Source organism: Geotrypetes seraphini, chromosome 1 (genome assembly GCF_902459505.1).
Source record: "Geotrypetes seraphini chromosome 1, aGeoSer1.1, whole genome shotgun sequence".
Lineage (NCBI taxonomy): Eukaryota > Metazoa > Chordata > Amphibia > Gymnophiona > Dermophiidae > Geotrypetes > Geotrypetes seraphini.
The window spans coordinates 392,329,454-392,344,587 of NC_047084.1; the positions used below are offsets into that span (position 1 = coordinate 392,329,454).

The following is a 15,134-nucleotide window of genomic DNA, read 5'->3' on the forward strand; positions in this document are numbered from 1 at the left end:
CGGTCCGCCCCGCCACACCCCGCCCCGGTTGCAGCACAGCCGGCCAGGTCCCCTTACTTTTGTGGCACTTCCCCGACCGACCGACAACAGCCCCGGTCCGACAATCCTCCCTGCCCTTTAGCCGCGAATCTAAATTATCTTCTTACAGCAGCTGTAATAAGGTAATTTAGATTCGCAGTTAAGGGCAGGGAGGTTTGTCGGACCGGGGCTGTTGTCAGTCGATCGGGGAAGTGCCACAAAAGTAAGGGGACCTGGCCGGCTGTGCTGCACCCGGGGCGGTAGAGAAGGAGTGGGGAGAAGGACGCTGAAAGGCCATGGGGAAGACGGGAAGAGGGGGGGAAGGACTCTGAAAGCACTTGAAGACAGAGGAGGGAGAAGGACGCTGAAAGCACATGGGGAATACAAAGGGGTGGAGAAGGACGCTGAAAGGCCATGGGAAGGGCGGGGGGGGGAAGGACTCTGAAAGCACTTGTGGAAGACAGAGGGGGGAGAAGGATTCTGAAAGCACATGGGGAAGACAAAGGGGTGGAGAAGGATGCTGAAAGGACATGGGGAAGACAAGGGGGGGTGGAGAAGGACGCTGAAAGGCCATGGGGAAGACAGAGAGGGAGAAGGACGCTGAAAGGACATGGGGAAGCAGAGGGGGAAGCAGAGGGGGGAGAAGGACGCTGACAGGACATGGGGAAGATGGGGGGAGAAAGACGCTGAAAGGAAATGGGGAAGAGAGAGTAGGGAGAAGACGCTGGCAGGGAAGAAGACTGATGCCAGACTATGGGGGGAGCGGAGAGAAGAAGATGGATGCCAGACCAATTTGGAAGGGGGAAGAAAGGGAGAGGCACAGTAACAGAGCAAATGGAAGATGCAGAAGGAAGAGAGACAGTGGATGGAAGGAAATGAATGAGAACATGAGGAAAGCAGAAACCAGGCAACAAAGGTAGGAAAAGAATTATATTTCTTTTTTTTTATTTTGCTTCAGGATAAAGTAGTATATTAGTTGTGTTGATAAAAATTTATAAACATTAGAGGCTCTGGTAGAAACCCATTTGCAAAGTATGTATTCTTCCCAATTAATATTTTCAAATTAATAAAGTCTTTTTGCTTATTTGTAAATGGGTTTCTACCAGAGCCTTTAATTCAGTAGCATAATTAAATGAAATAACTATTTCTGAAGTTTATATGGACGGGCGGGGACGGAGGGGATTCCTCGCGGGGACGGGTGGGGACGGAGGGGATTCCTCACGGGGACGGGTGGGGACGGAGGGATTCCTCACGGGGACGGGTGGGATTCCTCACGGGGACGGGTGGGGATGGGTGGGACTTTGGCGGGGACGGGTGGGATTTCTGTCCCCGCGCAACTCTCTACTCAGGGATTCCTCTGTTTTTGTTTGGGGGGATGGGGGAGTGAAGGTATATATTGTGCATAAATGTAAGTGCCCAGTTTTGTTTTGCTGCAGTTGTTTACTTGCACATTGAAAATTAATAAATACATTTAAACATAAAAAATTAGTGTCTTTGCTGGCGGGAATGCTGAAGCCCCACCAGCCGAAGAAATGCCTGCCAACCACTTCCTTCCTCCTGGTGCTGCTGCAGTAACCCAGAACTCCCAGCAGTAGCACCCTGCCAACTTTTGGGTTACTGCAGCAGTGCCAGGAAGAAGGAAGTGGTTTGGCAGGGCAATTCTTTGACTGGTGGAGCTTTGCCATCCCCGCCAGCTATTTAACAGGTACAGTTTAGATTTGGAGGGGGAGCTAAGCCCAAAGTGTGGGGGGGGGGGCAGGTCCTTGGCCCCTCCCCCTACGGCTATGCCACTATTCTCCACTATCTGAGTAATGTCAATGGATGCTTCAAAATTAATCTCCCATGATTTTTTCTGTAACTCTGACCCTTCTCCCTCAGACCCAGCCTTTTTTTTGCCTGCACTTCTGTCTCCATTTGCCTTTATCTGGCTGATTGTCTCTTTCTTTTTTCCCCCCCTTTTTCTCCTCCCATCCTTCACTCCTCTCCCTAACTTATATGTACTCTCCCCCCATCCTCATTCACCACGTCTTGTTTCCTCTCACCTAATTACTTGGATGGATTACTGCTCCCTGCCTCAATGCTCAATGGATGCTTCAATGGATCCTTGCTCTACCTTGGGTTCTCTGCTTCCCTGTGCGAGTGACATGTAGAAGGCCTGTGAAGTCCCCCAATGGGGTCCATGTTTATCTGCCGCTACTGGTTTCACCACAAGGTTGAGCTGTGCTGCACCAGAAGTTAAGGTTGGTTGATCGACATTAAGTCTTGCAAGACTTGATACCATGGAAACAGCCTCAACTTCCAGCACCATATGGCTCAAGCTCCCAGTTAGATCAGTTGTAGCATAGGCGCAGGGGTACTATTGGAGGACTTCAGGGAGCTTTTGAGGGCCAAGAAAATGAGAATGGCAGGCCAAGATCAGGCCTGCGGGCCACAGATTGGACAAGCTTGATTCACACCAACCTAAATCCTAGTGCGTAAATTCAGCATAGATTCCCTGAATTCTTTAATACTGTGTGTATCTTTAGTGAACGCCCCAACCCACCCATGCTCCTCTCATAGAAGCCTTCCCTTTTCAGTTATGCACTAAATTTATGCATGCATCTTTATAGAATATGCTTAGCAAATTGCACCCGTAAATCAAAATGATTGTCAATTAGTACCAATAATTGATTACTCCTGCCCAATTATTGGTGCTGATTGGCTCATAATACAATTAAATTGCATGCGGAATTTGGGCATGCAATTTTGAGCTGCAAATATAAAATCCGCGGGTAAACGTTTAATGTCAACCATCTCTTGTGAAGTGAAAATGAAAAGCCCTTTAAATCCAAAGCAGCTGCTTACTCTTGGTGGGGTTATTCAGATTTTCTTTTCCCTCCAATTCACAGTGCTGTGCAAAATATTTCTCATCTTCCTTTTTAATCTTGAATATAATATCAGGATTAAGAATGGAATAACCTATTGATAAAAAAAAGGAAAATAACATTTACATTGTATTTGTATAAGCCTGGAGAAGTTCCATCTGTTTCCTATTCTGATGGAGCAGCATCTGAGTGTGTGTTTAGAGGTGTGTATATATATAAGTGTATGTATATATCTTGGGGTTTGAGTATTTGCCTGACAAAGCTTGGAGATAAGAAGTAGGTATGGCATGTCACTTGCTTAAGCTTAAACCTTGGAGATCTGATGGTACAAACACATCATCGTGGCCTTTCCTAGGTAGAGATATTGCAGATGCCAATCTTCTTGGTGACATCTGTTACCATCTGGAGGAGTTGACTACTGCACAGATGACATGTCATACTTTTACACAGCAAGAAATCTGACTTGTAAATCCTCTCCCTAGCTTTCTATACCAAATTTCTGCAGTTTAGAAAACATAAGAACATAAAAATTGCCTCCGCCGGGTCAGACCAGAGGTCCATCTCGCCCGGCAGTCCACTCCCGCAGCAGCCCATCAGGTCCATGACCTATAAGTGATCCCTTATATCCCTCAATCCTTTTAATCCTTCCTTATCTATATCCTTCTAACTGTACCCTTCATCATCCTATATCTTCCCTATCTATATCCTTCAATAACTTCTTCTTTCAAGCTCAAGCTGATGTTGTAAGAAGCCTCTAGTTTAAGGTCTTTCATTAGATCCTGTTAGATATGGGATGGCATAAAACACAGGTTTTAAATTTCAGATGTTCATGGGATTGGTAGCTGTGATTTTTCTAGGGTTGAAAAAATAACAGTACCCACTCCATAATGTGCCTATGTGGTGGATTATAGAGAAAGTGTATTTACCTCGTAAGATGAGGATGTCATGAATCTCTTTGATGACCTTCATGTACACTTCTTTCTGCCATTCTCCCAGAATGTCCCACTCTTTTTCCAAGAAATAAGCAGCAACATCCTTGAATTTGACTGATGCCTGGAACAACAGACTGGACACAGTCAGTCACAGTTTCATTATCATGTCTTTGTAATAGACTTTGTTATATGACTTCTGTCAATGAAAACAGATCTCCAGTAGATTATAGTATGAAGAGAGCTCTTTCCCTTTAAATCTCCAGGATTTTGGACAGATTTTCTGGCTATTAGACAAACACTAGAAATCTCTTATGTTAGCTGATTGAGTAGTTAGCAGGAGGAGGAGGCAGCAGCAGCAGCAGAGATGGAAGACAGAAGCAAGTGGGCTGATGTCTAAAAGCAGGAAAGTGGAGTATGCTGGAGTTAGTGTGTGTGTATGTGTATGTGTGCTGTGCATGAGCCAACCCTAAAGTAACTGAAACAATAATTGTAAAAGCACATTTCTAAACTGTCTAATGCAATTCCTGGGACAAAACAAAGGACCAACAATGACCTACTTGTAACTATATAGTGAAACTATGACCTAACTGTATTAATAGTTATACTGATCTACCTGTACCAGCAACCCTATTGAATGTCCACGTCAATCTGTCCATTGTAACTTCCTGGGTAACTGACCCAACCTTTTGTAAAATAATCCGACCTTAAACTGAATAGATAAAGGTGGAATAGAAAACCTGATTAACATAACATTATCAGGTTGAAATCTATTTAGAAAGGACAGAGATGGCAGAATAGAGAGGGATAAGCAGTTCTTTATATGAAAGCTAGTATCAAAGCAGTTGAACTTCAGGGGCATGGAGAAAAGAAGAGATATTGTGAGGGCCATCTATATACATCCTAGTCAGATGGAAGAATGGATAGAGATCTGGCTAAAAACACACAAAAACTGGGAATGAAGGGAAAGATGTGATTTTTGGTAAAAGACTTTAACCTGCTGGAAGTGGATTGCAGCATTCTGTCTGCATGTTAGGAAATCCCACAGCACTTTTACATGTGTTGAAATTAACTAATGGTGGACCCTGATCCTGAGTCTATTAAAGGGACTACCATGAGTAAAATAAGAGAGGCAGATCTCCTTCCTTCCTTCCTTCTTGTCTTATAAATTCCTGGGGCTGGATCCCCAATGACAGAGTACCAGGTCTATGGAGTTGGAGTCGTGGAATCGGAGTCGGTGAAAATGTGCTGACTCCAATTTCGATAATAATTTGATTAACCCATTTTTTTCGGGATATGTTTTACTTTTAGAATATATTTTGATATCAAGTTTTTTGATGATTACAAAATGTAATATATTCTATGATATTTATATTAGTGAAAGTGGCACTCTATGAAGAAAATCACAATGGCAAAAAGAGTATCAATGAAGTTGGCTGTTTACGAACACTTCACAACTGATGGGAAGCATTGTGGGCCAGATTCTGTAATTGGCGCCTAAATTTAGGCGCCTATTGAATGTTAATCACACTTAGGCGTCCATTACTGAATTGTGCCTACTTTATAGGTGCCTAAGTCTTTCTCCACCCCTAAACACACCTACTTTGGATTTAGGCACTGTTAGGCACCATGTTATAGGTGTCTATCTTTTGTAGCATCATGCCTAAGAAGATAGGCGCCTATCTCCCAATTAAATTTTATTTTTTTCAATTATGAGCTTCTTAAAGCCGGGTCCTGCCTTTGCGGAAACAGAAAGTAGGCAAGACCCGGCAACGAAGAAGGCCTGAAGTAAGTAAAAGCAGCAAGTTGTAAGCTTCCCTCCGTCGCTACTACCATAACAGCAGGGGCGCCCAAATGGTCAATCGCGATCGACCAGTAGATCGCAAAGGCAATGCGAGTCGATCACATTGTATTTGCAATCTTTTTCTTCCTGCCTCCCCGAGCCAGGCCAGGCACGTACAAGCGCTGGACTCACAAGACTTCACCTCCACTGTCAATTCTGACATCGGAGAGGAAGTTCTGGGCCAGCCAATCACTGCCTGACTGGCCTGGAACTTCCTCTCCGACATTAGAATTGACGTCAGAGGTGAAGTCTGGTGAGTCCGGCGTTTGTACGTGCCTGGCCCGGCTTGGGGAAGCAGCAGGGAGAAATCAGCGTGGTGGCTTAGGTGGTAGGGAAAGAATCGGGGAAGTGGAGAAATCGGCACAATGGCTTGGGAGGGGCAGGGGGAGAGAGAGAGAAAGAAAGGCAGAAATAAAGAGGGGGGCAGGGGGAGAGAGAAAGACAGGCAGGCAGGGGGGGAAAGAGAAAGAAAGAGAGACAGAAAGAAAAGGGGAGGGGCAGAAAGAAAGAAATATTGGATTTACAGTGAGAAGAAGGAAGTGCAACTAGAGACTCATGAAATCACCATTCAACAAAGGTAGGAAAAATTATTTCATTTTCAATTTAGTGATCAAAATGTGTCCGTTTTGAGAATTTATATCTGCTGTTTATATGGCCCCGCTTTTACTAAACCGCAATAGCGTTTTTTAGCGCGGGGAGCCTATGAGCATCGAGAGCAGCACAGGGTATTGAGTGCATCTCCCTGCGCTAAAAACCGCTATTGCGGTTTAGTAAAAAGGGAGGGGGTATATTTGTCTATTTTTGTATAGTTGTTCCTGAGGTGACATTGCATAAATTCATCTGCCTTGACCTCTTTGAAAACCCATGTAATATAAATGATAATTAACATTTTCTATGCGTATAGTGTGCTTTATGTTTTTTAAATTTTATTATTGGTAGATCATTTTGACTTGGTCATTTTAAAAGTAGCTCGCAAGCCCAAAAAGTGTGGGCACTCCTACTGTAGAGCCATTTCTTGTATGACTGGATGAGCTGTATTTATCTTTTTTTTTTTTTTAAATTGTTTAAATTCATGCAGAAATAAATGGCTAGATTGAACCTAATGACTTCATTAACACCTTTCCCTTTTTTAAACCTCTATACCATTTGAAAGAGGGCAAATATCTAATTATTCCCTTCTAAAATTGGATACTTCTTAAATTTAGTAAAAATAATCTGGCACAAGTATCAAACGTTAAAAAAAGGAAGTCATATTGAGCATTGGAAAATAATAATAATTAACTAATAAAAATAGTACACATTTAGGGCTCCTTTTACTAAGTTGCGATGGTGGTTTTAGCGGGTGCTTAGTGCACGCTAGATGCTAACGCCAGCATTGAGCTGGCGTTAGTTTTCCCACCTAGCATGGGGGTTTGCGCACGCTAAAAATGCTAGCAAAATGCTAGTAAGAGGGGGTTAATTTCCCCCACCACCAAATTTCCCCATCTCGCCCCACCCAGCTACTTTTTCATGCCACCCAGCTGGAAAAAAATTTCTGGGGAGAACACTGGGTACAGTAGAAAAGATCCAGAGACGGACACCAGCAATGTCCAAGGCAGAAATCAGGCGAATCACAACAAATCTGCACAGAGAGAATAGTACAAACTCCTGTGTATCCTAACAGAACCCAGATTATTGAGTTAAGAACCTAATCTGCCTTTCTGCTGCAGATATACAGGTACTGTAGAGGACGTACTAAAGCAGTGCCATACATCTAGGGCAGTGTCTCTCAAACTTTTTTAGTTTCGGCACACTAAACGAAGTAAATGTTTTTCATGGCACACTAAATGGAGCAAATGTTTCTTGCGGCAGATTATAACTGAAATTATAAACTTGCAAACCCAACAAAAAAGCCTTGATTGTTTTGTTGCTCAAGTTAGGATAACTACTGCACAAAAAAATAAAACTAAAATTACTTGCCATTAGTTTTCAAGGACCAATCAGGTCAAGGAATGATGCTTATCTAGGTGGTTGTATTCATACGCACACAGCCGCTCATAACATTGACAGACTTTTGTTTATGTGACCTTCATATGATCTATTCTAGTATATACTTATGAAGAGAATTTTAAAAAATAAAGTAAAATTCGGAATCTCTCGTGGCACACCCAGAATCTCTTCGGGGCACACCACTGTGCCGTGGCACACTGTTTGAGAGACACTAGTCTAGGGGGGGAGAGATGAGCCTATGTGCAGCACCAATGATCCAAAGCTCCCAGGTGGACAGACTGAGTTCCTGAAGCGACCCAAAGCAGGCTGGCTCCACAGGTACTCTATGAAATTGGCCTGGGAACAGCTGTCCTCCCACGAGGCGGAGTATACCCAAGCAGGGGACCTCTGAGCACTGAAGCCACAAAGAATTTAAAAAATCTGATGGAAAAAAATACCCGAAAATAACAAAGAAAGGCAGAGCAAAGCAAAAGACACCTTCTGAGTTTGCCTGCATAAGGGAAAACTGAGGAGGGTGCTATTCTCAACTGCAGAAGGGAGGAGTTACAAGTTCTTATAATGATACTCTTCTGCAGTTCACAGGAAATGGGACTTAACAGCTACAGTATGAACTCCTGTGTATCCACAACAGAAGCAAAAATTAGTGGCTTTAGTGGTTCTGGCAAAAATGCACCTACAAGAGCATCAAATTTAAAAAGACACTTGCAGCATTTTCGTTCTAAAGTGTTAGAAGCTGTGAATCAGAAAGATAACAGTACTAACATTCCATCTACTTCAGGGCAAAGGAAAGAGCAAATATCTACTGGAGGCCAAACACAAATATCAAGATTCTTTGCATCAGGCAAAGTTACTGTAGCAATGACACCAGAAAAGTTCAAAAAACATTGAAATTGCAGGGAAGAATAGTATACCTCTATCCTTTTTTTCACAACCATCCTTTCTAGGCTTAGTTGGAGAAATGGCTAGTAAACTTGAGTTTCTCTAGAAAGAGGAAGTATAAGGAGAATGATAATTAAAGAGGCCAAATTATTAAAGAGTCAATTATTTTGCTATTAACGTTAGGATTTGTTGATGAAAATAATAGTGTGGTAACTCGGATATTAGGAGTAAAGGACACCCAGGTACATTACACCAGTGAATATCTTCAGAAGTTAGTGGAAGATGTTTTAGAAGATTTTGAAATTAAAAAGGAACAGATCCTATGGATTATAACAGATAATGCTTCAAATATGTTAACCTCAGTTGGGAAAATGAATAAAGTTGATGAAGAAACTGTAGGGTCATGAAATGGTTAACTGTTGTTTAAAATATTGCTCTGGCCTACATAGCTGAAAACAGTGTACAATCTATTGACCTCATCTGCCTAAAATGTATGTCCCTACCTTACCACATTGTAAGCTAAATAGATAAGAGTTTGAGCCATGATGTACTCTGCCCTTCTGTACATTTAACTGTAAGAGTTAGATAAGTGTCCTGCTAGTGACCTGCTAGTGTGAGCTTAGAACCAATGAGTGTTAAGAAAAGTAACACGTGAAAAGCTTTTTCTAGAATTCAGTTGTATAGCCAGAAAAATGAATAAATATCTCTGTAACTTCCTGGTTTCGGCACTTCTGAGCCAGCTTGGAGCTCAGGGGTCCAGCATGCATTCTGTAATAAATCTCTTGTACTTTCTTCACGCCTCTGACTTTGTGTGTCCAAGTGACCTTTCAAAACCACACAAGTATTAGAAGATGAAGGTACCATTCCTGCACATAATCTACAAATGGCACAAATAAACTAAAGTAGTGAACCTCAAACTTTAGATGATATTGCTAAAGAAGCATCTAAGTTAATTATAATTCAATATATGTGTTGTGCTGTACATACACTGCAACTAGCAATAAGAGATGGATTGAAAGATCGTCATATAGCTACACTTTATTAACAAGTTGAGGCAAGTGGCTGTTGCAGCCAGGACCCTAAAACAGATGCTATTCTGCAGAGACTTGCTGGAAAAAGAGCCATTTTGAATCAAGCAACATGCTGGGGAAATACATATCTACTATAATAAAACCCTAAGCACGCATGCGCACTTCAAACTTCGTGATCCCTACATCTGTGATTCGTAGCTTCGGGCCACTAGAACAAGCCTATGGCGGTTTTCTGGCTCCTACTGCGCATGCGGAGCTTAAAATGGCGACCACGGACACAAGGAGGTGGAGAACATGCCAGCGACTCACCTCTCCCACCCTCACTCACTGTAAGTCTTGACATGTCAAAATCTGGCCCGCAGGGTAGTAAATCTGGTCCGCCGGCACAAACAGCTGCCGCCGCCGCTGCTCTTCATTCGCGTCTGCCCTCCTCTTCAAAGCAGCCTGCTGAGGATCGCCAGCTGGCTGTAGCAAACCTCGCAGGCCGCTCTCCACCTCGGTAGCACGTTCCCTCTGACGCGATCCCGCCCCTTCTCTGACATACGGGATTGCATCAGAGGGAACGTGCGACCGAGGTGGAGAGCGGCCTGCGAGGTTCGCTAAAGCCGGCCGTTTTGAAGAGGAGGGCAGACGCGAATGAAGAGCAGCAGCAGTGGCAGCGGTTCGTGCCGGTGGGCCAGAAGAGACCAGGAAACCGGGATGGAAGGAGGGTAAGAACGGCAGTTTGGGAGCAGGTATTAGGGAGCAGGGAAAAGGTGCTGCTGGACAGGGGGGAGGTAGAAGGAGGTAGAAGGGCTGCTGCTGGACAGGGGGAGCAGGGAAGAGGTGCTGCTGGACAGAGGAGAGGTAAAAGGAAGTTAGAAGGGCTACTGCTGGACAGGGGGAGCAGGGAAGGGGTGCTTCTGGACACGGGGGAGGTAAAAGGAAGAGCTACTACTGGACAGGGTTTGGAGGCAAGAGGTGGTGGTGGACAGCCAAGGAAAGAGAGAGACAGAAAGAAAAAAGACAGACAGAAGGTGGCCAAGGAGAGAGAGAAATAAATAAATAAATACAAACACACACATCTATTCTAGCACCGGTTAATGTAACAGGCTTAAAAACTAGTTTTATTATAAAACACTTGCTTGAACTAAAAGACTTTCTTGAAGATTTGGACAATATAAATGTTTCACTATCTAATAGCCTGTGGGCTGAAGTGGTGGATTTAGACCAGTGGTCTCAAACCCGTGGCTCGGGGGCCACATGCGGCCTACCAGGTACTATTTTAAGGCTCTCAGTATGTTTATCATAATCACAAAAGTAAAATAAAACAATTTCTTGATCATATGTCTCTTTAGCTATAAATTACAATATTATTATTAAGACTTAGCCAAAAGGAAAGATTTATAAACTATAAAGAGTTTTACCTCATGCAAAATTGTCATTTCTTTAATAAGACATTAACTATTTTTTTCTGAGGCTCTCCAAGTACCTACAAATCCAAAATGTGGCCCTGCAAAGGGTTTGAGTTTGAGCCCACTGATTTAGACAGTCTACTTTCTCACCCTTTTACTGTCACCAAGAAGCTGCAACAACTGGTAAATTACTGTTAGAATGGAAAAGCTTGATGTATATCTTGAACAAATCAGGGGGATTAATTGATGATGACATTATATGTTCAATGAAGAAAAGAGAGGGTCCCTTGCTGGATAATCACATCCTGTTAGCTGCTGTTTACATTAACCCACTGAGCTGTGTTTTGTTAAGCAATGACCAAGGCCCTAATTCACTAAGCAAACGATTGTGTACTGATCAGTTTGCGAGCCCTTTGCGACCAAATTTCCCTCCAACCCCATTCACTAAAGCCTGTAGCGATCCTCCCATGCAAATTAGCAAAACCCCATGCAAAATAGCCAAGCGATTGATTCACTAACAATTGCTTGGCTATTTTGAATCGGGTTTTACTATTAGCAAACCTGACTTCTGCAGACCTGTTGGTAACTGAGTTACCGTCAGGTCTGCAGGTTTTTTGACAGGCCTGCCTGTCTTTTTTATTCATATTTTTCCATGGCACAGATATTTTGCGTGTGTTACACATGCAAAATATCTGCCCATAAAAAAAAAATTTATAAAAGACATAAGAACATAAGAAATGCCTCCGCTGGGTCAGACCCGAGGTCCATCGCGCCCAGCAGTCCGCTCACGCGGCGGCCCAACAGGTCCAGGACCTGTGCAGTAAATTTCTATCTATACCCCTCTATCCCCTTTTCCAGCAGGAATTTGTCCAAACCTTTCTTAAACCCCAGTACTGTACTCTGCCCTATAACTTCCTCTGGAATTGTATTCCAGGTGTCCACCACACGTTGTGTAAAGAAGAACTTCCTAGCATTAGTTTTGAATTTGCCTCCTTTCAACTTTTCCGAATGCCCTCTTGTTTTTTTATTTTCTGAAAGTTTGAAGAATCTGTCCCTCTCTACTCTCTCTATGCCCTTCATGATCTTGTAAGACTCTATCATATCCCCTCTTAATCTTCTCTTTTCTAGGGAAAAGAGTCCCAGTTTTTCCAATCTCTCAGCATATGAAAGGCTTTCCATCCCCTTAATCAGTCGTGTTGCTCTCCTCTGAACTCTCTCGAGCAATGCCATATCCTTCTTAAGGTACGGTGACCAATACTGGACGCAGTACTCAAGATGTGGACGCACCATTGCCCGATACAGCGGCAGGATAACTTCTTTCGTTCTGGTTGTAATACCTTTCTTGATTATACCTAGCATTCTATACGCTCTCTTAGCGGCAGCTGCGCACTGTGCTGTCGGCTTCATTGTCATGTCCACCATCACCCCCAAGTCCCTTTCTTGGGTACTCTCATTCAAAAACATCCCTCCCATCGCATAATTATACCTCGAGTTTTTGCTTCCCACATGCAATACTTTACATTTCCCAACATTGAATTTCATCTGCCATCTCTCTGCCCATTCCCCTAGTTTGTCCAAGTCTCTTTGCAATTCTTCGCAGTCCTCCTTTGTCCGAGCTCTACTAAATAGTTTGGTGTCGTCCGCAAATTTTATTATCTCACACTTCGTCCCTGTTTCTAGATCATTTATGAATATGTTAAAAAGCAGTGGCCCGAGCACCGAGCCCTGCGGAACACCACTCGTGACCTTTCTCCAGTCTGAGTAGTGGCCCTTCACCCCTACCCTCTGTTTCCTACCTTCTAACCAGTTTCTGATCCATCTATGCACGTCTCCGTCCACCCCATGGCTCTTCAGTTTCCGGAGTAGACGTTCATGAGGCACCTTGTCAAAGGCTTTCTGGAAATCTAGGTATATGATGTCTATGGGGTCTCCTCTGTCCATTTGTTTGTTAATTCCTTCGAAGAAGTGCAGTAAGTTAGTCAGGCACGATCTTCCCCTGCAGAAACCATGTTGGCTGGTTTTCAGAAGTTCGTTTCTTTCAAAATGTTCATCGATGTTTTCTTTTATCAGTGCTTCCGCCATTTTCCCCGGAACCGAGGTCAGACTCACCGGTCTGTAGTTTCCCGGGTCCCCTCTTGATCCCTTTTTAAAGATGGGCGTAACGTTGGCTATCTTCCAATCCTCCGGAATCACACCTGTTTTCAGAGATAGGTTGCAAATTTGCTGCAGTAGTTCCGCTATTTCCTCCTTTAGTTCCTTCAGAACCCTTGGATGGATTCCATCCGGACCCGGCGATTTGTCAGTTTTTAGTTTTTCTATCTGCCTGCGCACCTCATCAAGGCTCACTTCCATGGATGTTAACTTTTGTGCTTGATTTCCCTTGAAGATTTGTTCAGGTTCCGGTATGTTGGTTGTGTCTTCGCTTGTAAATACCGATGAAAAGAACATGTTAAGTCTTTCTGCGACCTCTTTCTCTTCCTTCACCGCTCCCTTCCAGTCTCCGTCGTCCAGTGGTCCCACCTCCTCCCTAGCCGGCTGTTTCCCTTTAATATATCTAAAGAACGGCTTGAAATTTCGTGCTTCCCTGGCTAGCCTCTCTTCATACTCTTTTTTGGCTTTTCGAACCACACGGTGACATTCTTTTTGATACTTTCTGTGATCTTTCCAGTTTCCCTCAGATTTGTCCTTCTTCCATTTTCTGAATGAGTTTTTCTTATTGCCTATCGCTTCCTTCACTATTTTAGTTATCCACGCCGGGTCTTTTGTTCGACTCTTGTTGCACCCTTTTCTGAATTTGGGGATATACAGATTTTGCGCCTCGCTCACTGTATTCTTGAAAAAGGACCAGGCATGTTCTACCGTATGCCATTTTTTGGAAGTGTTCCTAAGTTTCTTCTTTACCATTCCTCTCATTGCTTCGTAGTTTCCCTTCCTGAAGTTAAAAGTTGTCGCTATGGTTCTTTTTCCTTTCAATATTCCTATTTCCACCTTGAACTTGATCATATTATGATCGCTGTTTCCCAACGGTCCCACTACTTCCACTTCCTTTGCAGGTCCCCTTAGCCCATTTAGGATTAGATCCAGAGTGGCATTTCCTCTCGTCGGTTCTCTAACAAGCTGCTCCATGAAGCAATCTTGTACAGCCTCCAGAAAGTCTGCCTCCCTAGCGCATCTTGAGCTTCCAAGACTCCAGTCTATCCCAGGGTAGTTGAAGTCTCCCATAATAACTGTGTTACCGCTTTTGCATTCTCGCTTCATCTCGGCTTCCATTTCTTCATCGATTTCTCCGGTTTGTCCGGGTGGACGATAGTATAGACCTATCTTTATTTCAGGCCCTTTCCTTCCTGGTATTTTAACCCATAGCGATTCTAGCTTGTTGGCCGTCTCTGCTGTGTCCATTCTTGTCGATTGTATGCTTTCTTTTATGTATAGTGCTATTCCACCGCCTTTCTGTCCTAATCTGTCTTGGCGATAAGAGTTTGTACCCCGGCAGTGCTGTATCCCATCTGCTTTCCTCATTCCACCATGCTTCGGAGATTCCAATGATGTCTATGTTCTCTGCAATGGCCATGGCTTCTAATTCTCCCATTTTGTTTCTTAGGCTCCTTGCATTAGTATATATGCAATTTAGCTCCTGGAATTTTGTTGCCTTCATTTCCTTTCCCTGTGCTTCGGTCATTAGATTCTTCTCTTTGGTTATGATCTTTCTAATCTCCTCTCCTTTGTTAGTCGACTCCTGTAATTTGTCCCTTGTTTCATCCCAGCCTTTTTTCTCCTTAGTATCTTCACAAGATACCTTTTTCCGAATCATCGACGCTTGGTCGACTGTCAGCTTTCCCCTTCTTGTTAGTTTAAAGCCTGTTCTATTCCTCTCTTGATGTTGTTTGCTAGAAGTCTAGTTCCCGCTGCGCTCAGGTGCAGTCCATCTCTCCTGTAGAGCTTGCTCTTGCCCCAGAACGTCGTCCAGTTCCTCACGAAGTGGAATCCTTCTTCCTCACACCATCTCCTCATCCATGCATTTATTGATTGTAGTTCCTCTTGCCTTTTCACATCTGCCCTCGGCACCGGTAGGATCTCTGAGAACGCTATCTTCTGGGTCCTCATCTTCAGCTTCCTTCCCAGAATCTTGAACTGTTCTATCAGTGTGTTTCTTCTATAGTCCCTCCTGCCCAGACCCTCCTGCTCCT

At 43.6% G+C, this 15,134-nt stretch overlaps 1 protein-coding gene across 8 annotated transcripts in view; it reads right to left on the reverse strand.

Annotated features, from left to right (window-relative positions):
• Positions 1-15,134, reverse strand: part of LOC117347070 (oocyte zinc finger protein XlCOF7.1-like) — a 271,337-nt gene that overhangs the window by 110,426 nt on the left and 145,777 nt on the right. For 7 of the 8 annotated variants that reach the window (XM_033917479.1, XM_033917469.1, XM_033917426.1 and 4 more), the window contains 2 exons: positions 3,809-3,935; positions 2,863-2,976 (listed from right to left, as the gene is read on the reverse strand). In XM_033917479.1, the coding sequence (XP_033773370.1) occupies positions 2,863-2,976; positions 3,809-3,935 (241 nt within the window). Of the gene's footprint in view, positions 1-2,862; positions 2,977-3,808; positions 3,949-15,134 lie in introns of all 8 variants that reach the window. The other variant, XM_033917458.1, reaches the window with a different exon arrangement.